At 34.6% G+C, this 23,967-nt stretch overlaps 4 protein-coding genes across 5 annotated transcripts in view; 1 reads left to right on the top strand and 3 right to left on the bottom strand.

Moving 5' to 3' along the window:
• Positions 1 to 2,206, top strand: part of GTPBP1 (GTP-binding protein 1) — a 29,427-nt gene extending 27,221 nt beyond the window's left edge. For both annotated transcript variants that reach the window (XM_023168570.2, XM_023168572.2), the window contains exon 12: positions 1,215 to 2,206. In XM_023168570.2, coding sequence (XP_023024338.2) covers positions 1,215 to 1,430 — 216 coding nt within the window. In that variant the 3' untranslated portion in view covers positions 1,431 to 2,206. The remainder of the gene's footprint in view (positions 1 to 1,214) is intronic.
• Positions 2,207 to 10,480: 8,274 nt separating this feature from the next.
• Positions 10,481 to 11,103, bottom strand: LOC141486069 (protein YIPF3). The gene has a single exon (XM_074183775.1). The coding sequence runs from the start codon at positions 11,101 to 11,103 to the stop codon at positions 10,492 to 10,494; it is 612 nt and encodes a 203-aa protein (XP_074039876.1). The 3' UTR covers positions 10,481 to 10,491.
• A 35-nt stretch (positions 11,104 to 11,138) lies between these two features.
• On the bottom strand, positions 11,139 to 11,396 carry LOC111512454 (protein NCBP2AS2 homolog). The gene has a single exon (XM_023168574.2). It carries the CDS (start codon positions 11,394 to 11,396, stop codon positions 11,139 to 11,141), a length of 258 nt encoding a protein of 85 aa, XP_023024342.1.
• MED9 (Mediator complex subunit 9) lies at positions 11,159 to 12,057 on the bottom strand. The gene is made up of 3 exons (XM_023168573.2): positions 11,797 to 12,057; positions 11,604 to 11,712; positions 11,159 to 11,542 (listed from the first exon to the last, which is right to left on the bottom strand). The coding sequence occupies exons 1-3, from the start codon at positions 11,895 to 11,897 to the stop codon at positions 11,402 to 11,404; spliced, it is 351 nt and encodes a 116-aa protein (XP_023024341.1). The 5' UTR covers positions 11,898 to 12,057; the 3' UTR covers positions 11,159 to 11,401.
• Positions 12,058 to 23,967: the final 11,910 nt, after the last annotated feature.

The following is a 23,967-nucleotide window of genomic DNA, read 5'->3' as shown; positions in this document are numbered from 1 at the left end:
CAACATAAGTGGCATCCCTTTAAATATCACCAGGTTCAAAATCTGAAACCTCACAACTTACCTGCACAAGTGGAATTCTGCGAATGGTTTCTTATCAAGATACAGGAGGACCCTGAGTTCATGAAGAACATGGACAGATGAAGCCAAATTTGCCAAGACTGGTATGTACAACCGTCATAATAGTCATTTTTGGGCAGCAGAAAATCCAAAGCTCGTTCGCCAGCGCAACTTCCAGGATTCATGGAGTTTTAATGTTTTTTGCGCTATAAAGGAAGACCGAATTTTATGTTTATATCTTTAAGACGAGAATTTGAATAGCGATAGATATTTGCATATAATTAGGAATGTGATTGGTGAATCCATTAGGCAAGTTTCTGAAGAATACCGTTTCAAGTTATGGTATCAGATGGATGGTGCCCCTGCACATAGTACTGATACCTTTGCTGGGTTGTTGAATGGGATGTTCGAAGATCAGTGGCTTTGCTACAATGGGTCATTTAAATTACCTTCTCGCTCTCCAGACCTGACGCCTGACTTCTTCATCTGGGGATATATCAAAGAAAATGTTCATGCGGATCCTGTAGGTGATAAAGAAAACATGAAACTAAAGGTTCTGAGAGCTTTCAATAATTTGATTCCTGACTCCATACAGAAAGCTACAAATAGTGGTATGCAAAAAAGAATATATTCTTGTTTAGAACAAAACGGCGTTGTCTTTGAACATCTGTTGAAATGAAGCACACTATTATTTAAAATTAAAGAAATTAAGTTAAATTCTAAAATTAAAGTAAAATCTAACCTTAAAAAATATAAACAAAATAAAATTACTGTATTCGATATCAATAAACAAAGATATAATTCATCTCTGTGAAAGCATTTTATTTCAACCCATCCATTTTCACGTTGAGTTACCTTTTACCAAGGACAGAGTTAATATCAGTTCATTTGTTTTCTAAGCTTTCTTTGTCTTCGTGAAAGATTTATTAATATTTTTATATGTATGTGATTTGATCATAATTACTGAATTTATAATATCTAACTAGCAACTCATAATTTGTTATTTTCATATTTCTAACTATCGTCTATATAAATTTTGAAGACTTTGTAAATAAGAACATCTTGAAACAATAAAATAAATTTAATTATTTCATTGTCCATATTTCTGAGTATTTTGAATTTTTCTTTGATTATTTCATGTTATGTTTTGTGATCAGTTTTCAGAAGTGGAATCAGCACAAGAGAACACGGATGTATCAGCAGACAAACGAGAGATTTCAATTCATAAATCTTTGATTAAGAAAGGACGTAGTCGTAGAGGCGGAAGAGGCAAGCCACACAATTCAAATCTGTCTGTTGTCAAACCCCTTCCAGATGTTACTAATATCACTCCATTATCGGCTGCGAATAGAAATCAAACGAAAGTGCAATAAACTTGAAAATTTTATGTTTCTTAACTCAATAGATCCAATTATTTTATATTAGTAGGTAAATCAGGTAATATGGAGTGTTTTATATGTTTTATTTATTTGACATGATTATGTTTTCATGTGTTGAATGGTTTTAAAAACAAAATATGAAAATACTTTTCTACAAAATTAGTCTATAGTTGGAAATATATTTCATTTAATAATTTCTCCAATGAGAAAATTGTTTTTATTTATGTATCTGCAGAGTAAACCATCCTTCCAAAAACAAATGAGACCTTTCTGGCCTGTTTTACTCAAAATCTTTTGGTCCATAATTCGTGAAGCAAATTATTTTTAAGCGGGTTCACTACACAGATAAATTTAATGTAGATATATTATATACTATATAATATATATAATTATCATATTTGTGAGCAAAGTAAATAAAAATAGTACACATATCAAAGTCAAAATTCAAAGATAAGTATTTTAAATATCAATTAGTAAATTTTTCCCGCGAATTTTTTAAATTAGTTGGAGAATAAATTCGATACAAATAATTTTCTAGCACATATTTGATGTATCAATATATGTAGTTATATGAGATTATTGTATTATTTTTGTTATATTATGTATTTTATATGATAAACTTGTGAATGAGTACAAAAATTAATAAAACAATCGTACTAAGCAATTGTACTGCTGAACATTTGTGATTTTTCTCTTTTCAAAAGTTGATGGTTCAAAACCCAGAAAATTATTTCATTTATTATAATAAAAATTTGAAAACTCCAAATTAATTTGTTGTGTTTTATTGACAAAAAAAATGAAGTTGAGGAGCTTACACCTCAAAAATTTTAAACTTTTTTTTTTGTCTTGTTATGATATGGGAGGCTGATTATGCTCCGGGAGATATCGAATCCGTTGTGAGGAATGAGAAATTACAATTTTCCTTGGAACTATTCATCCCACACCCTCAGTCTGATACATGATAATAAGCCTGATATAGTTCTTGACTACAAAGTAAGACAAGGCTAATGACCAATGCAGTCGATGCCGATGACACAAAAAAAAAAACAACTTTTTTTGTCTGCTACTGCGGCAGTATTCAATTTTTCTAGAAAAACAATCATGGAAATATGTAGTGAATATAATGAAATTGTACCAAATGATGATCGTATAATGTGTGATAATTGCAAAGATGTATTTCATTGTAATCCCAAGGCTAGGAAAAACTGCAACATCTACTGAATATAGATCTATAATACTTGTTAAACGTGATATCAAATATGTAGTATATTGTAAAATACTGACAAGTAAAGTTATAAGTTGGGGCGTATTCAAATCCTCTCAAGTGGAGCAAACAAAAGAAGAAATAAAAAAGGATATGAATATTGAAATGGAATATGAAATGTAAATTTGAAAGTTGTTTAGAGAATTTCAATAATCTGTCCGTTCGAAGGAAAAGGTTGCAAAACGATTCTGAGCAATAAAAACTGAAGCAAGGTGCTGCAATTCAAATCTGTAATAGTATTCAATATTTTGGGCCAAAATTAATTTTAGTTTATGAAACGAGAATAACTGATGAAATCGAGAATTCAGAAATTAAAATAAATTATTACAATTTGGTCAGGTGTGATTCCAGGGATCGGCATACAGGAGGTGTCGTCATGAATGTTGAATCAAATATTAATTACTCTGATGTAAAACTTTTAAAGTAGATATTGGCCCCAGTCAATTTTTGATAGGCTGTTTGTATCATTTGCCTCCAAGCTCAGAAGCAATTTTTTTGGAAATTTCGAAAATAATTTATTTGAGTTACTTTTGAACTCTAAATGGCGTATCTTGGTTGGTTATTTTTAACTCCAAAATGTTTTTGTTAAGTGATGGTTTCTATACAATTAATTTCAAAAATATCCTTTTGCGATATGGAATAAGTAAATCAATAACCGAACCTACCAGAATAATTAATGATAGTGAAACTCTGATAAATTGTGTTCTAGTTAATCGCAAAAATATCTCTGCTCAAGTCCATGCTACACCAAAAATAAGCAATCATTCTTTGATCACCATTAATGGTGATATGGAATAAATAAATCAATAACCGAACCTACCAGAATAATTAATGATAGTGAAACTCTGATAGATTGTGTTCTAGTTAATCGTAAAAATATCTCTGCTCAAGTCTATGCTACACCAAAAATAAGCGATCATTCTTTGATCACCATTATTGGTGATATGGAATAAATAAATTAATAACCGGACTTACCAGAATAACTAATGATAGTGAAACTCTGATAGATTGTGCTCTAGTTAATCGTAAAAATATCTCTGCTCAAGTCTATGCTACACCAAAAATAAGCGATCATTCTTTGATCTCCATTAATGTATTTAAAAGCAGTTAATAAATTACTCTAGTAAAAAAATGTAGGAATTCTAATAAAAATAATATAGATAAAATTGAACTTGATTTTATGACGTGCAACTGGAATTCAGATTCAAATGATGCTATTAGGTTGTTTCAAAAGTTTTGTCCGTTTTAATATCGTGTGTTTTTGTAGGTCATGTCAATAAATATTTATTGTACGTGTCGTATATACTGATCAGTAGAGAATGCACTCTCTACATTGTTCGTTTTATCAAATTTCAATATTTTTGCCTCTTTTCAGCTTATTATGATGTCATTATGCGATTTTCAGCCAATTTTTCTCTATGAATTCAAATTGAACCTAAGTGCTGCTGAAACAGTCCGAAAAATTAAACAGTCATTTGGCAATGATGGTGTTAACAATGCACTGTTTGACGTTTGCTTGCGAAATTTCGTTCCAGAGATTTCAGCCTCGAAGATGAGCCCCGAAGTGATCGACCTACAGTAATTCAGGACGAGGATTTGAGGACCCTGGTGGGATGCGTTGAGTGGGCGTTAGCTCTCATGAGGTTTTTGATGGGGTAAAACGTATTGGAAAGGTAAAAAAGCTTGAAAAGTGTGTGCTCCACGATTTGAACGATCAAAAGAAATCGTCACTTTTCAAAGTATATTCTCCTTCGCTTTCACGCACCCAAAACGATCCTTTTTTTAATCGGATCGTCACGTGTGATGAAAAGTGAATCCTCCATTACAACAGAAAACATTCAGGACAGTGGTTGGACACAGATGAGCCGCCCAGGTACTCCCCAAAGGCGAAAACCCACCACAAAAGACCATGGTTCCTGTACGGTGGTCGCTGGTATGATTCACTATAACTTTCTGCAACTGGGCCAAACCATCACAGCCTTCTATTGTGAGGAAATCGACGAAATGTACAAAACTTTGCGTCAGCAGCAGCCGGCACTGGTCAACAGAAGAAGTACCTCTTCAATATTTTTTTGACTCCTTCAAGCTTTTTTTGAAATTTCCTTCAAGTTTCTTTTCAACCCCATCAAACTTCTCATCGTCTATTTGTTCCAATCCCTTCTTTGTTTCCTGAAATACTTTTTCAAATTATTCCCGAATCAATTCCTGTACCTCCCCTTTACTCACCTGGGAAGGTTTAAAATCTTGTTTCTTCTGAATATTTACCAGTAAGTTACGATATTCCTCTGTTTCTTTCTTGTTTTTCCAGAATATCTAGTAGTAAATCACGATATTCCTGTCGGCGTAATCGTTCTTCCTCTCTTCTGCGTTCATCTTCCTCGCTTCTGCGTTTTTCATTCTCCGCCAGGCTCGCTTGCAAAGCCTCGAACATTTTCTTAAGCTCTTCCATCTCGTCGTAATCGACACTCTTTGTTTTCACCATAAAACAGAAAATTTTCAGTCTATTATTCCACTTCCGACACCAAATGATACGTTTTTACCCGTGGGTTGACCAATAATTAACTACACTGAATAATCAAACTTAACTTTATTTCACATTAAATACAACAAGCATTTCAACTAAACTCTATAACTATTATTTAAATGTCTATCGCCTTACCAGATCACTGCTGCTCGTGGCTAGCGTTAAAATATCATGATCGAAAGCCGTAGAAATTTCGTCGAAATTCCGTCGATATCGGCAGCATTATTCTCGCTGATTCTAGAGCGGCAGGGAACATTGTGCATTCGCGCGCTCTTAGCTACGTCACGTTTGGTTTATGGTTACCAGTGGTGGCTGGCGTTATTTTCTTTTGGGCACGATTTACAACAATACCAAATGCACTATAATACCTGTGCCTAAAATTAAGAACACAAATAAATCTGCAGAATACTGACCTATGAATACATTACCTTCGTTAGATAAGATTTTAGAAATGACTTGTTTATCAAATTTTGGAATTTGTTGAAAACAGTGAAATATTACTAAATAATCAATCTGAATTCAGAAAAAAACTCATGTGGCACAGCACTGCCACTTGCCTTGTGTATTTCCAAAAAATTAGTTGATGAAAAATACGTACCTAGTTGTAGTATTTTTAAATCTAAAGAGATAATTCGAAATCATGACTCTTAGATTATCTTGACTTAGTTGAGGGAGTATGATATTAATGGTAGTATTTGGAAATGGGTGGCAAATCATTTGAATGCAAGAACATGAAAAGTAAAAGTTGATATGTGTTTTACTAAGGTTGAAATGAATAGCGGTGTACCGCAGGATAGTGATTACGGCTACTTTTAGTTTATTCTATATTTAAATATTAATTTTTGGGTCGAATGTTATTTTATACATCTTTGCAGATGATACACTCCTTGCTTGTTTTGATGTCAGTTTAGATGATGCTATCCAAAGATATTTAAGTCTACACTTGAAAATGTGAGTAAATATTTGAAGACAAATAGATTGAAACATAACATAGGTAAAACAAAACCTATAATTATGACATCCAAGCATACATATAACAATATAGATGTTAAAATGAATATTGGTAATGAAAAAAATCAATATTGTAACCACTATGAAATATCTTGGGTTCCAGTTAAATAATTTAAAACTTCTAAATGATCACGTCAGTTACATTTATAAAAAAAAACTAAAAAAAAACTTCACCTTTTCTCCAGAATAAGCAAAGATTAAACAATGCAAACCAAGATTCTAGTGAACCAATCTAAAAGACAACCTCATTTTGATTACTGCTCATTCATACTGCACTTCTTAAATCGCCATCTGCCAGCGGAGTTACTAACACAACTCAATGAAATCATTGATAATCGAAGGTTTTATAGAATACAATTGTTGCTGTTGATATACCAACAGCTATCTGCTCTTAGTTTTTCTTTTTCCTGATGGAATACAATCCTCTCTACTTGAAATTGGGGCTGTGTAAGACAGTTCGTAGTTGTCAGTTGGAGGCATTATTGAGTCCACGGTCATTTCCAGAATGTTGTGGCTTTCAGTATCAAACAGTAGTCTGCTATGTTCCGCATAGGTCTATTTTGTACAATTAGTAACAGCACAATTCTCTATGTTATCCATATAGCCTCTTCAGGAAGATGTGGAGAGAAGGCAGATCCAGAAAAATGTCCATGTCCGCTAACGGTGTGGTGCTGATGGCATCAGAGATAGCCACGCTAGCCTGTCTCTGTACGTCAGAAAGCTTCGCCTGAGCCTTTTACTATTCTATTCTTCAACATGTATTCAGGTCCCTAAGATCTGGCTTTAAGTAGAATCTTTTCAAGCGAGTGTTCCAGGCGAGTTCCTTATCAAAGATAACAACTAAACGTTTCATTTTCATTGCAAATAAAATTACCTCACCATAAAAGGAAATTGGAGTTGAATGATGCTAATTTGTCTTTCTGGTGAAGAGGACTATCATAGTTTTGCAGGGACACCAACTATGAACATCGTCCAACATTCGTTGAAGGATATTAAGGCTACTCTTCCTGACATGGTCTTTGAAAGGATGACAAGGTTATCTGCATAAACTTGCAATCTATTTCTCTTCTGTCAAGGACTTCAAACAGACTATCCATCAGGAGATACCACAGAAGGGGAATAGTACCTCACTCGATGGCCTCATCTTAAAAAGTCATAGTTGCTGTTCTGTTTTCGAGCATGGCTCAGATCTAGCCTATTTTTCAGCCAAGGCTCATCCAATAAATTGAGCTAGTGTATTGTCAAATGCTCCTTTGATATCAAGATGCAAATTTAATAAGCATACACTGGGGGGATACATATAAAGCGGTCTTCCTGATATGTCTGTTCAGTATCTTCTTAAGCCAACTACGTGTAGTATGTAATTCCACGCCAGACTAGCTCTATACAGTTTTTATGAATGGGTAAAAGTATTTCCACCCTTCAACAGGGTATCAAGCAACGTAGAAAACTCAGGAAAAATTAAAAATCTTTCAAAGTCAGTGAGTTACAACCTGATACAATACTCTGGGAATTATCAATTGTTTTTGAAAGTCTCAATAATTATAGTAGTATTTATATCGAAAATATTTAAATTAGTAGTGGCAGTGTTGTATTCAGTCGTAAACATGGCACATCGAAAAATTAAGATCTCTGTTTAAATTCTGTTTTTCTGTTAATCAGCTGTCACCCCCAAAATTCGAAACTTGCCGAAAGAAGGATTAATGAGGTCTCGTCTTTGAACGTGCGATTCTTCGCACGGGTTGGACAGTAAGCAGTGAAAATGAATCGTCCGGCCTCGCGGCTTGAACCACCGTTTCACCTGACGGTCGACTGAATAAGTGGAACAAACCACTCAGGCCAACCCAACCGGCTATATCGCAAAACGCATATTTACGAGACAAGTCGAAAAAAAGACTTCATTCCAATCCATGCAAAATCTCTATATGAACGTAGCATACTACGAGTATCTATACTGGAATAAAATTTTATAATAACCCTCCAGAAAACATAAAAAATATTGTCGTTGCTAACAGATTTCTGAAGTCCTGAACCAGCTCTGGGGGTACCAAAATCAGTGGTACAAAACCAGATTAGGACATGGACCAATAAGAAGCACACAGAGTACTGGACAAAAGTACCTGGCAACAAACACAGTAGAACCTTCATTAGGGAACCGTCCGAGAAAAGAACCGAAGAACTACTTCAATATAGTAGGGATCGGCTCAGAATAATTACAGGGTTATTAACCGGTCATTGTCCGCTTAGAGAACACCTGAATAAAATAGGACTGTACAACAGAGACAGCTGCAGATTATGCAACGAAGGGATAGAAATAGCTCTACACACTTCATGCGAATGTAAGGCACTGAATCACAGGAGGCAGGCAATATATGGACGTACTGAATTACGTCCAGAAGAATATGACGAACATCCAACATGGAACCTGTACAAACTAGTACAGGGAACGAGACTGATGGAATGGGTGTCATGAGAAGATGGGAGAATAAACGTAATAAGCCCAAGAGGCTGCAGCGTTTTCTGGAGACTTGGACTATAAAATAAATGGACAAGTCAGACAGCTCCCAAGGGACCAAAAAAAAACAGATTTCTGAAATCTGTAAGAGAATTCTTATGTAATCTAGTGCCCTCTACAATAGGTACTGATGAATATTTTCTGGCCTATAGAAATTTATGAATCAAATTTTAGTGAAAATTTCACACCTATAATTTTGAAGTAATCAAAATACGTTATTTTGACAAATCATCATGGCAATGGAGATATTTTAGTGGATTTTTTTTCTCCTGGGATACTCAACAGCGAATTAGGTATACTGGAAATTTTTTGACGTTTACAATAACAGACTATTTTGGCAGGTTGGTTTTTGTTTGTTCACATAATATTTAGTTCTGATACATTGTTGGGAATGGAAAAATAAATTTTAAAAACATTTGATTTTCCACCACAATTCGGTGTGGAATTTTCTTACCGAATACCATGCGAGGTCACAAATGAATATCCGGAATTTTATTCTCGCTCATGAATATGTTTAGACAATTTCCCTCGTCTGCCAGTATGTATTATGTATTTAAAGTAAAGTAGGTATGTATTATGTATTTGAAGAAATTGTTACGCAGTACTCAAATAATATTATGTACCCTTGTTCATCTGTCCAATAGCTGAGGTGCGTGAACTCGTACCCAACCTCAAGTGTCGGTCGAGGTGGGTACACAAGATCAATTTTATTAGATTTTCCTGAGTTGATTTAAATGGGAGCCACTAGTTATCAATGAGCCAGTCTTAACTAGTAGACTGCTCAGAATGACTGGGTATGAACAGACAAATCGGAACGATATAAAGATGATTAACAATTATATTACAATAATAAACAGGTTACGCTTATCGGTACAAATTACTAAATAATCAATTCACACCAAAGAAAGGACTGCCCCTTAACATCTAATATATATTTACTTACAACAACAACAAAAAGGCAAAACAAACTCAGTTAACGCGCCGCAGTGACGTCACGTTGTCGCTTACATGTTATCTTAGGAACAAAACACATAATACATTTTTTTAAAGAAGAACGTCGTTGAAATTCTCTTCAAAATCCCTATTTTATTTGTATTGTCCTTGCTTAAATTAACGGATCAGAGGGCTTAAATAAAATGGTATCGACTAATAATTCAATAGACCTGGAAGACCATTTCAAAACTTGCAATTTGAATAAGTCAGCACTCCTAACAACTACAAGTTCTACAGTTTTCTCCGGAGAATTCAGACGGGAAATTGAGTTGAGAGCTACCGATGTCACTTGCCCAAGACAGCAATATTGCATGTAGAAGCAAATGCTACTTCATTAACTTCCACATCAAGTTCAATCAGGAATAGTGGCCTCACCACTGGAACCCTATAAATTGCACAAAAAAATAAAGTCACTCACCAGTTGTTCTTGAATACGTATCAAGTTACCTCTTGAGGGTCCTTACATCCACAAAACCTCTCGTATCCAAAATAAGTAACAAAGGAAAAGCATTCATTTATTCATTAACTATTGTACTCACAATCAATAGAAAATTCTTCTGAAATTTTGTTCTGTAATTTTGCTTTCTCTGTCATATTTACAATGACTTGTAAATGGATGTACTTTCATCAAACAACAAAGCTTAATTTTATTATTAAAAATAATAATAAGTTGGTAATTAGTAAAACTATTTTCTAGTTTACTAAAATTTATTTTCATTCATACATAAAGCAAAAAACAGATTCATAGTCATCTATTAGAATTGTAAGTTTTATGCATATAAACAAAATGTAAAAATATAAGGCATAATATATTCAAAACCGAAATACTTGAACAAACTAGTAACCTTACTGCTGGAGCAAATATAGTTCCTGAAAATACCAAAATCAATCGAATAGTGCTGAATCCTCCAAAAATTATCAGACACATGAAATAAAAAAGATTGTTATCTTCTTGAAAAAAAATGAAAGATATTAATAGAGTGAGAAAGTGACCGTAGTAGGAATATCCAATCAATGAAACAGTTTCGTAAAATGTTATGGTAGATTGACCTAACTTACACAGCATATAGGAAACTATTGGCATTAGAATAGAATACTGAGTTAAGAATTCCAAGGGAGTTATATTGTTTTGGACTAGTTTGAAAGTATTTCCATAGGATACAAAACTTGTTAACAATATGAATCCTATAAGTGGCCCCATTAGATCAACATAAACTCGTTTATATCTACTAACAGGTGGTACAAAAGATTCAAATATTCTGAGAAGAATATCCTTAGGAGAAACGATAAATAAATCCAATAAATTATTTGGCACCTTATCTCTTCCATGTGACACAATGAAATGAACTGAGGACCTCATATTTACAAAAAGTCTATTTTAAATTTTGAATTATGTTACTTCATTTTTCTCTTTATGTTTTCTTGTGCCTGCTTCAACTGATTTTGAAAGTTAGCCGCCACTTCACTCATCAATGCTCTAAATTGTTCAGGAGATAATTTTTCACGTAATCTGTGTTCTTCTATCAAATTTTTACTAGAAAACATCACTCGTACCACTACCTGGGCAGCTCTACGCATTGGATAGGATTCGCTCAATTTCTGAACTAGCTGCTCATTATTAGCCAAAATTCGAATCAAGAAACGAAAAACCATGCTTTTCAAGATTTCTGAATGTCGAATGGGTACATATAGTGGTATTTTTGTAGTAGCTCCTGTTTCAATCTCAGCTGGGTTTTCAATGCATCCAAATGATTGAGTTGTTGTTCCTTACTATATTCAATACCAGGCAGCATACGTATCTGGAAATACTATACTATCAGAACCACCTATTCTCTAAACAAAATTAATTATAAGTTATACCTCTGCTCTAGCTTTATCTAATCTTTTTTGTAACTCCAAAACTTTCTGAGAACAATCTTGGGAATCTCTCGTCTTCGATGTATTATCGTGATGATTATCCTTTTCGATACTGGAATTTATGTAATACTTGGTGTCAGTGTCAGCAGTTATTAAAAATAGTGGAACAAATGTCACTGAGTAAAACTAACCTTACCTTTTGATTATCTCATAAATTATCTGCAGAATATCGATATTAAGATCCTCTACGTTCAATACTTTTTTAATACCTTCTATATTGTGTTCCTCTGAATCCATAATACATTTACTTATCAGTATTTTTATCGTACCGGAATTCCGCTACTGTAGCATAATTTACTCGATGGTAGCGGCGTAGCGGATTTGAACATAAAGTAGCAGATTTTCTACAAATAATTAATATTAAAAAAAATATTTAAGAAGAGGCAGTGGACATCACTCGAAGCTGACAGCTGACACTTGTATAATAATTGAATGCACAGTCAATACGTTATAGTCTCAGTAGCTGAGGCCATTACATGATGAAAGAGAAGAATATTTTTGGATATTTTCATTCTTTTCATAAGGATGTCCAGAACACGTAACCAATTCTCGAACAATATGGCCGCCTGTAGGCACACAATGAGTCCAATGATATAGGTACTTCACGGTTTTTTTCATGTTTTGTTATCTTTGGAAGCTGTGAAAATTATCATGATGGCTGTTTGTAATAAATGTGATTATTTACCAACATTGGAACGTGAAAACAAAGACATTGCTGTGCATTATAAAGATAAAATCAGAGTAATACAGTGCATGGATTCTTTTACTTTCACTTCAGAAGAAATGAACAGTTCTATAGAATGTTTTCCACCACTGCTTTCGATATGAGTTCTTATCTGGTGCTAACTCATAGTTTCTATACAAATCAGCAGATGAAGGCCTACAAAAGTTTGACTGGCTACAAATATTTTGAAGCTGAATTTGTACATGATTGTGAAGCAAAGTCAATCGGAGAGCACATTGTTGTGATTGCCAAGGTATTTAGAATCTTAATTTTAGGTCAAGCATTCACAGAGGATGAACAATCCCCCACTGCAAGTCTGGAATATATTCGAGAAATATGGTGCAATAATTTCAGCTCATTGTACTTGCATGGCAGGCCATTCTGAAGTTTGCACTCACGATGCTACTGTACTGTATGGCCTGGAATATATCAACCAATTCTAGAGTGCAGGCCCAGAAAACAGTTTTTGCATGTGACTTTCATGTTCATATTCAATGCTGAATTTCATCATATACCTATTCCAAGTGTTTTTTATTTCTTGGTAACTGATTTCTGACTCAAGAGAAATCACTTTTTTTAAATAACCACTATTGTGGATCATTTGTTCAATGAGTGTGTATTGAACTGACTTCCTCGTTTGACAGGGAGAATAAACAAAACAATATGACCTTATTTTGTGTTTTATTAAATTAATGTATCTTTGAAAGTGTTTGGACAAAAAATATTCTATATACTAACGAAACCTAGTTTCTGACCTACGTACGAATTGAATATACCAAAAATTTATTATAATTCAGCTCTATGATCTGAAATATGATTTTGCAATAATACAATACGATAAAACATGTCACGACAGTTGGAACAAAAATACAAATCTAGACTAAGTCTATACAATTTACAAAAACAATTTCATGAGGTTTTTTATTATAAATTCAATCTAACTCAAAGGTACTATTGGTGGGTAGATATTAATCAATCCACAACACACAGTCACTATTTTATCTAAGATCGTATCATCTTCACCACAAACAAGCAGAGAAATTGGCACAAAATTGATAGAATCCTATATTTTTGACGAATGCAACCTATTACTTTTTCTACATGAATCCTGACATGTGCAATGGCTCTAGTTGCTTCTAATTTCTAATTCAATTGGATGCAACTGCTTCTTTCCTTTGGTAAAAGCAGAAATTCACTAGGTATTTTGTAAGAGTTCACCGATCACGATCCCCACAGCTTCCGCAATTTACAACACAACACGTTATAGGCATGATTTTATTTTTGTGTAGTTCGTGAACGAACTAGGTCGGAAGAGCGATCTTACGAACGAACTATGCGCACTAGTTCGCAGACCCGTCGCTCCTCAGTTCGACGGCACTGAGGCGAGAAATCGAGAGCGCGGCGTGGCTCCACTGAATCAAATCAAAATATACTTTATTGTCCGAAGATTTGCATCTCATTGACAGAGTCCAAGAAATACAATGTTGATATAAAAAAAGTACCAAAAAGGTATTCCATAATGTAGTTGAGATTCAACAAGTATAGTATAGTTACTGTTAAAATAAAACCAAGACTGTTATGTTTTTTATGATAAGAAAATGTCTAAATTTATTTCTAAGTGGTTAAGAACATATCAGTTTTTCTGTGTCATCATTAGTAGATAGATAAATACACATTAATATGTACTAGATAGGTACTAATTCCAAAGATTAAAAGTTGATTATTTACAAACAGGTATTGTGGTTTATTTTTACCTAAATAAATTGTTGATCAACGCAAGCGAATAAGACAACAAGTAGGTCTTTCGCGACTTGAAGTAGTGAACTAACGAACTAAAAGATCGAACTAGTTCGTTTAAGAGCTGCGAACTAAAATGAGCGCTCCCGTTCGTGAACTATAATGCGCAAGACTACATGATTTCAAGTTATGAAGGGCGATTGATATGTAAAATCAGCCTTATACAACGAATGGCAGCAACACAATCACTCGCAAAGACAAATTGATCATGGACTTTTCTAGTTTTCTTTCCATTAGAACAAACAACATGTGTGCCTACAGGTGGCCATTTTGATTTAATTTTGACAGTATCTCGGACAGGTCTATAAACCTTAGAACCTCCAATATTTTGAAACTATAAGTCTCGACTGTTTCGAGTATTAAAAATTATAGGGAACAAATTACAGTGGAAATGGAAGATAGTTCATCTGATTGTAGCTCGAGCGAAAGAGCTACCGCAGATGTAATTGACGGAAACGGGGCATTTTCAAAAAAATGCAGAAAGTTTCTCGAAAAAAAACTTTTTCTCAACATTGCTTGTCTGATTCCAACTTCAAAGGATAGATAAGACCTGTCGCGAATGATCGTTCAAGAGCTCAGTGTGACAATACGTACGTGAACAAATTGATATTTATTTTTACTTTTCATAATCATTATTTCAAACTAAGAAATATTTGGTAGAGACGACAGCTTTTAAACATTAACTGCTGTAAATTTAAAAAATTACAGCTGTTTCAACCTATTGGGTTGGTCGCGACTGGCCAGTTGAAGAAAGAACTTCGACACCACTATGTAATTTCTGTTTGGGAGGTTGCAGTCAATTTTGAGGATGCGGGAGTAAGAAATACTCTTTGATCTTACGTCAAGCTTTCGGAAATGTTTATTTCCTCCTTCCGGACTTACTAAAAAATTGTAAACAAATTAACAACACAGTTACAATTTCATAGATTGGATGAGACTACCTACTTACTATCGTGAGTTTGAGAGAAACTAGTTCCTTCATAACAATTGATACTTGTTGATCATCTTATGCAGACCAAACAGTATAAAATTTATACTGTTTGTTCTGCATTACTAAATCTACATTTAATGTAGATTTAATTTAGATTTCAATCTTCATTTAATTGTAGATTGAAATCTCAATTGTACAATAGCATGGTTCAATTGATTAACCTAAAACAAATATTCTCAATTGGAAAATATCCTTGGGTCATCAGCAGACCAGAAGTGTACTCTTATAACACAAGTTATTTCACCTTAGTAAAATCTATGCCTTTCTACTAGATATTGATAAAAATTTACATGATTTTCAAACCAGAAATTATACTGGATTTTCATTAATATAATTCATAACATTTTACAATATTTGTGGTTGATTGTAAGACATAGGCTTATGGTATGAGAAATAAGATACATGTATGTTTTCAAATGAAAATTAAAAAGATCTAGAGAAAACTGCATCGATTGTTGTTCCATGTCTTGTGGTAGGCTCATTTCGGTTATTATTCATTTTTAGTTCTAATTTATCTTGTAGGAAGTTTATCAAGAGCTGTCCAGCTTCGGACGCAAAAACTCCTGTTCCTGCTAAAATTAGTGGCAACGTATGATAGTTTGTTCCCAATTCTTCAGAGCCTACTTGACCATAAATGTGTGCTCGCACACAGTGATATACGAAACTTTTCTCTCTCTCTCGTAAATCATTCACCAGCCTACTTATTATGAAACACTTTGAAAGTTTCATTCTCTTTGGTTTAAATATTACAATCGATTTGAAAAGGAGTTACCGATGAGCTAAAGGGACTAACAACTTGAAACATAGCTTAGAATTGGATAAAATGCTGCTGGTTGATTTTAGCTGGGATGTCCTTGTAACTTGATTCCTGTTCTCTCAGTAACATTGCACACGGATTTTTCATTTATTACATTACCGGGATGGCATTAGAAAGGGAAGATGTTTGCCATAATGGCCTACATGAGGACTAGAAATGGGTAAAACATCGATCGGCAACGACAATCGTTTCTAATAGATTTCCCAAAAGATATATAAGTTTGGTGCCAGTGTATGATTATAATGATAATTTACACTTTGATAATATTAATATAAAAAATTGGAATGAGTATAAAAGAGTTAGCAATTTTTTGTAACTATTGTATTGCATTGCAACTGATATCTGGACTGTTGTCAGTTATTTCAACGACAGCTCTCGCTACACCCAAACTGCATGTATCCCACGTTTGTCGTTCTAAATATTACTAGTACTCTCGAAGCTATTGTGATCACATATTATCTGTATGGATTTGAGTCTATATATTTGACGCTAGGAGCAATTATTTTACTTTGTATAGTATTTAATGCAAGAATATTCGATATATGATTTTTTAATAAATCTTCCATTGCGTTTCAAAAATATTTCAATGACTCTATATAAAAAAAGGTGATAAAATCTTTTGATAATCTGACCTATGTTGGAAATGAGTGTTGGCATTCTTAGTTTGGTTAATGACATCCAGAAAATGTGCTGCAAATGAGAACAAAACAATTTAATTGAATTATTCATTCATTTATTCATTAAGCTCTGGATGAAAATATTTAATTGGTATCTGCTACAAATAGGTACCCTTTTTTTTAATGTAACTACAAAATATTACTTTTACATATTCAATAAATCGACCCTGTTTGCTGCAGAACTTGCATGTGGCATACATAAGATTGCATACAGAAAATAACATGGTAAAGAATAATCAACAAATTAATTAATGTTCATATCAGAATTATAATACTTAAACTATAAATATTAAGGTTGTATACAAGCAAATGTTGCAAATTCATTTGCTTTTTTTTATTTTTTTATTCGTTTTCCCACATTCCAACTGTCGGTTCATAAACTTAAATGTCCGAACTCGCACAAACAACGATAACAAAAGTAATCCATTGGAAAATCCTCACAAGGATGAAGAAATATGATTGTTGAACATTGCTCTTTTATAATTTTTTCAACATTTTGCATCACCGAATGTTGTGGGAAGAGGTGACCGAAATGATTCTATTACGAATCAATAAACTCAACAAAAGATGTATGAAGACACTGTAAATTTCAAATGTATCCTGGTTAGAATTTGGTTATGCACTGAGATGGAATAGATATTTTCCAAATTTTAAACATAAAATATATATTGAAATATTTCAGGTGAAGTCGGCCTGATAAGCCAAAAGCGGTAAATAACATGAACAATTTTAGACACGAAATAGTTGCCGTTTATAGAGTTATTCATTACGCATCCAAAAACTTCCTGCTATGACTCGATCATGCGCGCTGTGATTTATTACCAAAAAGTAGTAATAGTCGGACTACTGCTTCTTTCTGTATTATCTACTACTGATGATCCAAATATAGCTTATGATATATTCATTAATAAAATAATGAATCTGATAAATATTTTATTCAAGCCAAAAAAAATAATACTAAAAATGAAGACACAAAGAACTGGATGACTAAGGGCATTAGAATATCATGTAAAAATAAAAAGAAACTCTATGAAAAGAAATTAAAACAACTTATATCAAATGAACAATACCGACAATACTGCAAAATACTAAAAAATGTTATCAAGAAGTCGAAGGTAATATCTGACAATCAATATATTTCAAATGATTCAAATAAAGGAAAGGCAACATGGTCACTAGTTAAAAAATACACTGGGAAAGCAAAAAATCAAAGCGATACAATTTTAAGAAACCTAGATACAGAAAACGTAAATAAAAAACTGGTTCTAGATAAAGTAAATAGTTTTTACATAAATCAATGCTCGGAACCTGCGCATCCAAAATTAAATAACCCTGCTAGTCTCCTTTCCAAACCAGCAAACAATAAAATAAATAATCCTTCTAGTTTATCATCAGCGAACCAAACTCTATTTCTTACACCAACAACTGAAAGTGAAATTTATAGCATAATACTATCTCTAAAAAACATCAGATCTGTCGGCTATGATGAAATTCCTGTAAAACTACTGAATTTCACTGCGCAAGAACTTTCATATACTTTCATATTTCCCAATAAATTGAAAATTGCTCACATAAAAGCAATTTTCAAAAAAGGTGATAGAAATCGAATTGAAAATTATGGACCAATAGCTCTACTATCGACCATTAGTAAAATATTCGAAAAATCCGTATATAATCGCCTTATAGCCTATCTAGAAAAGTTTGAGTTATTGAGTGACACCCAAAATGGCTTCCGAAGAGGCAAATCTACTGCACGAGCGATTTATCAAGCCTTGTGCACAGTGCTAAATAGTCAAAATGAAAGAAAACACACTTTAATGATTTGTCTAGATCTGCCAAAAGCTTTAGACAGTGTCGACCATACTAATAGGCAAGCTTAATGCCTATGGAATCGGGGGAATCTCAGCCGATTTAATAAAATCATACTTGCAAATTAGAACACAAAGAGTAGTTGAAAAATGCCACCTCACTAACAAAAACATACAGTCAGATGAATTAACAATCTTGAGAGGAGTTCCACAAGGATCAATCTTAGGGCCGTTGCTATATATTCTGTATACCAATGAGCTAGCAAATGCTATTGATTTCAACACTGTGTAGTTTGCAGATGACATAAGTGTAGTAATCAAGGAACATAGTATTGAAGAATTAGACAGAAGCGTGTTTGAAGCACTAAATACATTGGAAGATTGGTTCACACATAATCACTTAAAGTTGAATATAAACAAAACACAAGTAATAAAGTTTTCCCAACAATCAACTGCATGTGAATACTCAGCCTCAGATGGTAGATCAAAATATCAGCTTGCAAAAGTACAAAGTTCTTGGGAATTGAGCTTGATCTTAGATTGGACTGGAAATCTCACCTAACCTCAATAATACAAAATATTGCAAAATACTGCTATGCTCTAAGAGTACTAACAAGATCAAGAGATATAAACGCTGCTATGTGTGTCTACTACGCACAAGTTCACTCAAGGATCAAGTACGGTTTAATATTCTGGGGTGCTTCGACAGATGTCCCCAAGATATTTAAGATGCAAAAGCTATGCCTTAGAATTATATTTAACCATAAACAAACTGATAGTTGTAAACCCTTATTTATAAAAAATAAAATACTAACCTTATACAGCCAGTACATTCTTGATACTATACTATTTGTTAAGGAAAACACCAAACTTTTTGAGAACTCCAAAAAGACACATATACTCTACAAGAAATGAGTCAGACTTGACCTGTAATACTCCAAACTTCTCATTTATTCAAAAAAACGTACCGCATACTCTAATAACAATTTACAACAAACTCCCTCTTACAGTGAGGGAATTCGATAAAATTAAGGAAAACACCAAACTTTTTGAGAACTCTAAAAAGACACACATATAATCTACAAGAAATAAGTCAGACTTGACCTGTAATACTCCAAACTTCTCATTTATTCAAAAAAACGTACCGCATACTCTAATAACAATTTACAACAAACTCCCTCTTACAGTGAGGGAATTCGATAAAATTAAGGAAAACACCAAACTTTTTGAGAACTCCAAAAAGACACATATACTCTACAAGAAATGAGTCAGACTTGACCTGTAATACTCCAAACTTCTCATTTATTCAAAAAAACGTACCGCATACTCTAATAACAATTTACAACAAACTCCCTCTTACAGTGAGGGAATTCGATAAAATTAAGGAAAACACCAAACTTTTTGAGAACTCTAAAAAGACACACATATAATCTACAAGAAATAAGTCAGACTTGACCTGTAATACTCCAAACTTCTCATTTATTCAAAAAAACGTACCGCATACTCTAATAACAATTTACAACAAACTCCCTCTTACAGTGAGGGAATTCGATAAAACAACATTAAAAATTAAATTAAAAGCATTTTTACTTGAAAAAGCATACTATGTAACTGACGAGTATTTAAATGATACTATTATTATTTGATCTATTTGACTACTTTTACTACAATCATGTACTCGTAAGAGCCTATATCTACATGTATTAATATTTTTATATGTATGCATATATTTTTGTGCAGTTTATGTACTGTACATCTTTCCTTCCTCTTTTAACCTAATATTATTGTGATTTATGTTTATATTTATACTGACATGTTCTATGCCCTCAGGGGTACTGTATTTTTATCCTGAACAAATAAATTTTATCTATCTATCTATCTATCTATACTTCAGATCCGGTAACATTATCCGTAGCAGCCTCACGAAAACCAAGCCACCAAACGCGGACTGCGATTCCAAGAATTGCATTTACTGGATACCCTGTGAGTGCGGAAAATCCTATATTGGTGAAACTAAGAGGCCATTGAATGTTCGCATTGCCGAGAACAAGAAACACACACAGCGAGGGGAAACCAGCAAATCAGGAATAGCAGACCATGTTTGGACCCATCTACACAACATCGAGTGGTCCTAAGCTCAGATCTTACACAGAGAGGAACATTGGTTTAGGAGAAAATTCAAGGAAGCCGCATACATGTTGCCCAACAACGTATTCAGCCAAGCCAGCGTAGAAATACGCAACATATGGAAACCCATCATTGAGGGAAAAATGGCCAACTCCCGCCAAACGGTCATCTGCCACTGAACCAGTGAAGCGGAAAAAATGGAAAGCGGGGATAAGTGAAAGTACTCGAGCGACCCATAAATGGTCATCTCTCTGAGGAATCAGTCCAGTCATCACCCGAAGACGATTGTGGATAGTAACAATCGAAATGTCGTGAACTAACTTGGCTTGAAATCTCTTAACTTTTTTATTTTCATCTTTATTTTTCATTTTTTTCAATTGTATTATTTTTACTTGTATTTTATTTCACTATTATTTCATTTAAGTTTTTTATTGCTTAATATAATGGTTATTTACAGCTATTTATTTTCAATTCTTCTTTTTTAGTTGTTTCAGGGATTTCAAATCATTTTATATATTAGACAATGGAAGTCCGAACTAGTGAAATTCATCATGAAACATCAATCACCTTCAAACAAAAGATACCACGTGTTTTTATTTTTTCGTCAAACGCGCGTTTTTTACACTGAAAAGAGGCGTGTAGTGGGACTTTGACTCGAAGTTGCCAGACGCGCGCCGCACACTACGACGACCGCCAAGCTCGGCTTGCCAGTCGCCATCAGTTAGGTATATTGTGTTATTTTGGAGTGGAATACACGCGTACACCGTTATCTCGTACGCTTTGTATTAAAGCAGTGTCTAAATTAGGTGATTAGACCTATTTGCTGAGTATGAGTAGAAAGGAAAAAAATTGTGTGGCTCAAAAAAAAATTATGAGTTGTGGGCTAATGCGAAACAAAAAAACACTACAAAAGAAGAATTTATGAAGTTGTCAATGTTGTAAAATGTCTTGTTGATCCGTGCTCCAGATATGTCCATGTAGTAGTACAATATATGTTTTTTGCATGATTACACCATTCCTTTAATATTTGTTTTAATATTTTTTGAACAGACAGATTCCTTTATTATTTTTATGCTAGTCAAAAACAACCTGCAACCTTTTTGTCGAGACATTTTTGTCATGGTCCATAATTTCAGAATAAAATTAGATTATACTTTATTATTTAAAGATCATATTCTTAAGATTTGGAGATTTTTTGTAGGTATGTACTAAAAATACACGTGATTTTGGGTGGGGCGGTGGCTTAGTTTTAAACCTCACCACGTTATCACCAAGTGGGGGGTTAAAAACTGCTAAAAAACATCACGTGATTATTGAACGGTCCCTTGGCACGGTAAACTTTATATAACTTTTGAATTGAACAACTCAAAATGCAGCAGGATCAACCATAACTGTTTTTTCCAAATAATAAATTAAGAAGACTGGAATCCGAAAGCTGCTCACAAATTGTTCTCGAGCCATCTTTCGAACATAAAACAACAAATCCGTGATACATATGGTAATGAGAAGGAGGTTATGTGTTGGGATCCTCATGGTACATGAATAAAGCCTTTGCCTGCGTTGGCCAAGCCCGAATGCCTTACAACTGGCATCTTCTCGCTCTCTAGTGCCACCACTGTCAAGGGAACCCCTATTCCTCCAAACTCTCCCCCCATCTCATATGAGCGACGCGTTACACATCGCACATACGAGGGGACAAAACCAGCGAAGCAGAAGACCCATTTCTTTTTTTTACTATCCCAAAATTACAATATAGGTATAACTTAATAATGATTACAAAAATAAACTCATTTTCCTATCACAATTCTCAGTGTCCGTAGAAAGAAAAGAACAAACTTAACAAACAGCAGTACAAATTCACAGTACGAATGAATTTCACCCATCCCATATAGCCCCATATAATTATTTCGAAGGAGTTTTCTACATAAACCAACTCACTGTCCTGCCTGAACTGTGTCTGTCACTACTTGATTCTGCCTCTACCACCTCTCAGTGTCGTATCAATTTTATTTGGTTCACTACCGATGTCTCGTAAGCCAGCAGCTTACTATTCATTCGTTTCTCTCATCCTTCACCGCATTCTCCGCCCATTCATTAACAAACCTATCCATTCATTTCGTTTCCCATTCATATCCCTTAGTGTCAGCTCTCCATTCGCACGTTTAATGTTCTCCTTCCACTCCCTCCATCCAATCTTGTCCCCGTCCATGCATCTCTCTATCGCGTGCTCTGCCGTTTCAGGCTCTCCATAGCCACAGGGGCCCGGCAACTCAGGACCCAGGTTAAATTTAGCCAGGTATCCCGGAAAATTGCCATGCCCCGTAAGCAGTTGAATAGCCTTCCGCGACAGCTCTAACGATTTATACCCGACTGTTCTACATAATCTGTAAAGCAGCCTTCCAGTCATACCACTCTCCCACTCTCGTTGCCATTCTTCTATGATTTTTCTTTTGATCCTCTTTCTCTCCTCATTCTTGCTATCCATTCTCTCCACGTTCCACGTCACACTTTCTCTATCCATCCCTTTTGTCGCCTCTTCGTACCTGTATTCTCTTCCCGATATCCCCTCCGCCAAATTATCTGGGTACGTGCCCCCCTTTCACTCCTTTCCTCAATCATCCGTTGAATATTCGCTACTCTTTTGTTCTTCACAGTCATGCTGTCTTCCATACTTTATATACTAATCACTCTTTCGATCGCAATCAACTCTGCCTCATTCACACTACCCTGCTCGGGTATCTTTCCATTCCCCGTTATCCACTCATTCTCCCCGCATTTGTGAGCCCAACCTATTGCCATTTTCCGCTCCTCCATTCTTGATCCATCATCCACATACACCTCAGTCATTCTTTCGCTTTCCCCCCTCCTCCAGCAACATACCATATTTTTAGCCCCATTCATTCTCCATTCGTTGTGCCTGACCCTCGCTTCAATATGAGATTACACTGAGCGCAGCCGACGGCGTCGTCCTATATGCTCCGCACGAGGCTATAAGAAGTGGCCTCTGTGCTGCACTCAGTTGTCTCCTCACTTTGCTGTCATGCATCCTATTCCCCCACACTTGTACTCCATACAATGCTGCAGGTTTTGCTGCTCTTTCATAGATCAACCTCACACATTCTCTCTTCGGCCCGATATTCCTCCCGGTCCATCTTCTCAATGTCCCCGCCAGTTCACTCAGTTTTCTCCTTACTTCCTTGTGGTGTTCTACAAAGAGTAACCCTGAGTCCACCACAATTCCGAGGTATCTCAAATTCATTTTTAGTTCTATCACCCTCCCATTCATACTTATAACCAGGAGACTTTCATACCTGTTGGCTGGTATGTACATGCATTCCGTTTTCCTGTCGTTATATCCCAACCACA

The sequence above is a fragment of the Leptinotarsa decemlineata genome, unplaced genomic scaffold, assembly GCF_025532065.1.
Source record: "Leptinotarsa decemlineata unplaced genomic scaffold, Ldec_3_MD MMD2_tig00026345_RagTag_RagTag, whole genome shotgun sequence".
In the NCBI taxonomy this organism is placed as follows: Eukaryota; Metazoa; Arthropoda; class Insecta; order Coleoptera; family Chrysomelidae; genus Leptinotarsa; species Leptinotarsa decemlineata.
The sequence above is the reverse complement of the archived record's forward strand: the minus strand, read 5'-3'. Positions and strand labels throughout refer to the sequence as shown.

Bases quoted from the DNA above. Each gene is read 5' to 3' on its own strand.
- LOC141486069 (XM_074183775.1), bottom strand. From the start codon at position 11,103: ATGAGGTCCTCAGTTCATTTCATTGTGTCACATGGAAGAGATAAGGTG.
- LOC111512454 (XM_023168574.2), bottom strand. From the start codon at position 11,396: ATGGTTTTTCGTTTCTTGATTCGAATTTTGGCTAATAATGAGCAGCTA.
- MED9 (XM_023168573.2), bottom strand. From the start codon at position 11,897: ATGGATTCAGAGGAACACAATATAGAAGGTATTAAAAAAGTATTGAAC. The intron at 11,713-11,796 runs GTAAGGTTAGTT...CATAAATTCCAG, and splicing joins ATTTATGAGATAATCAAAAG to TATCGAAAAGGATAATCATC. The intron at 11,543-11,603 runs GTATAACTTATA...TAGTATTTCCAG, and splicing joins TAGATAAAGCTAGAGCAGAG to ATACGTATGCTGCCTGGTAT.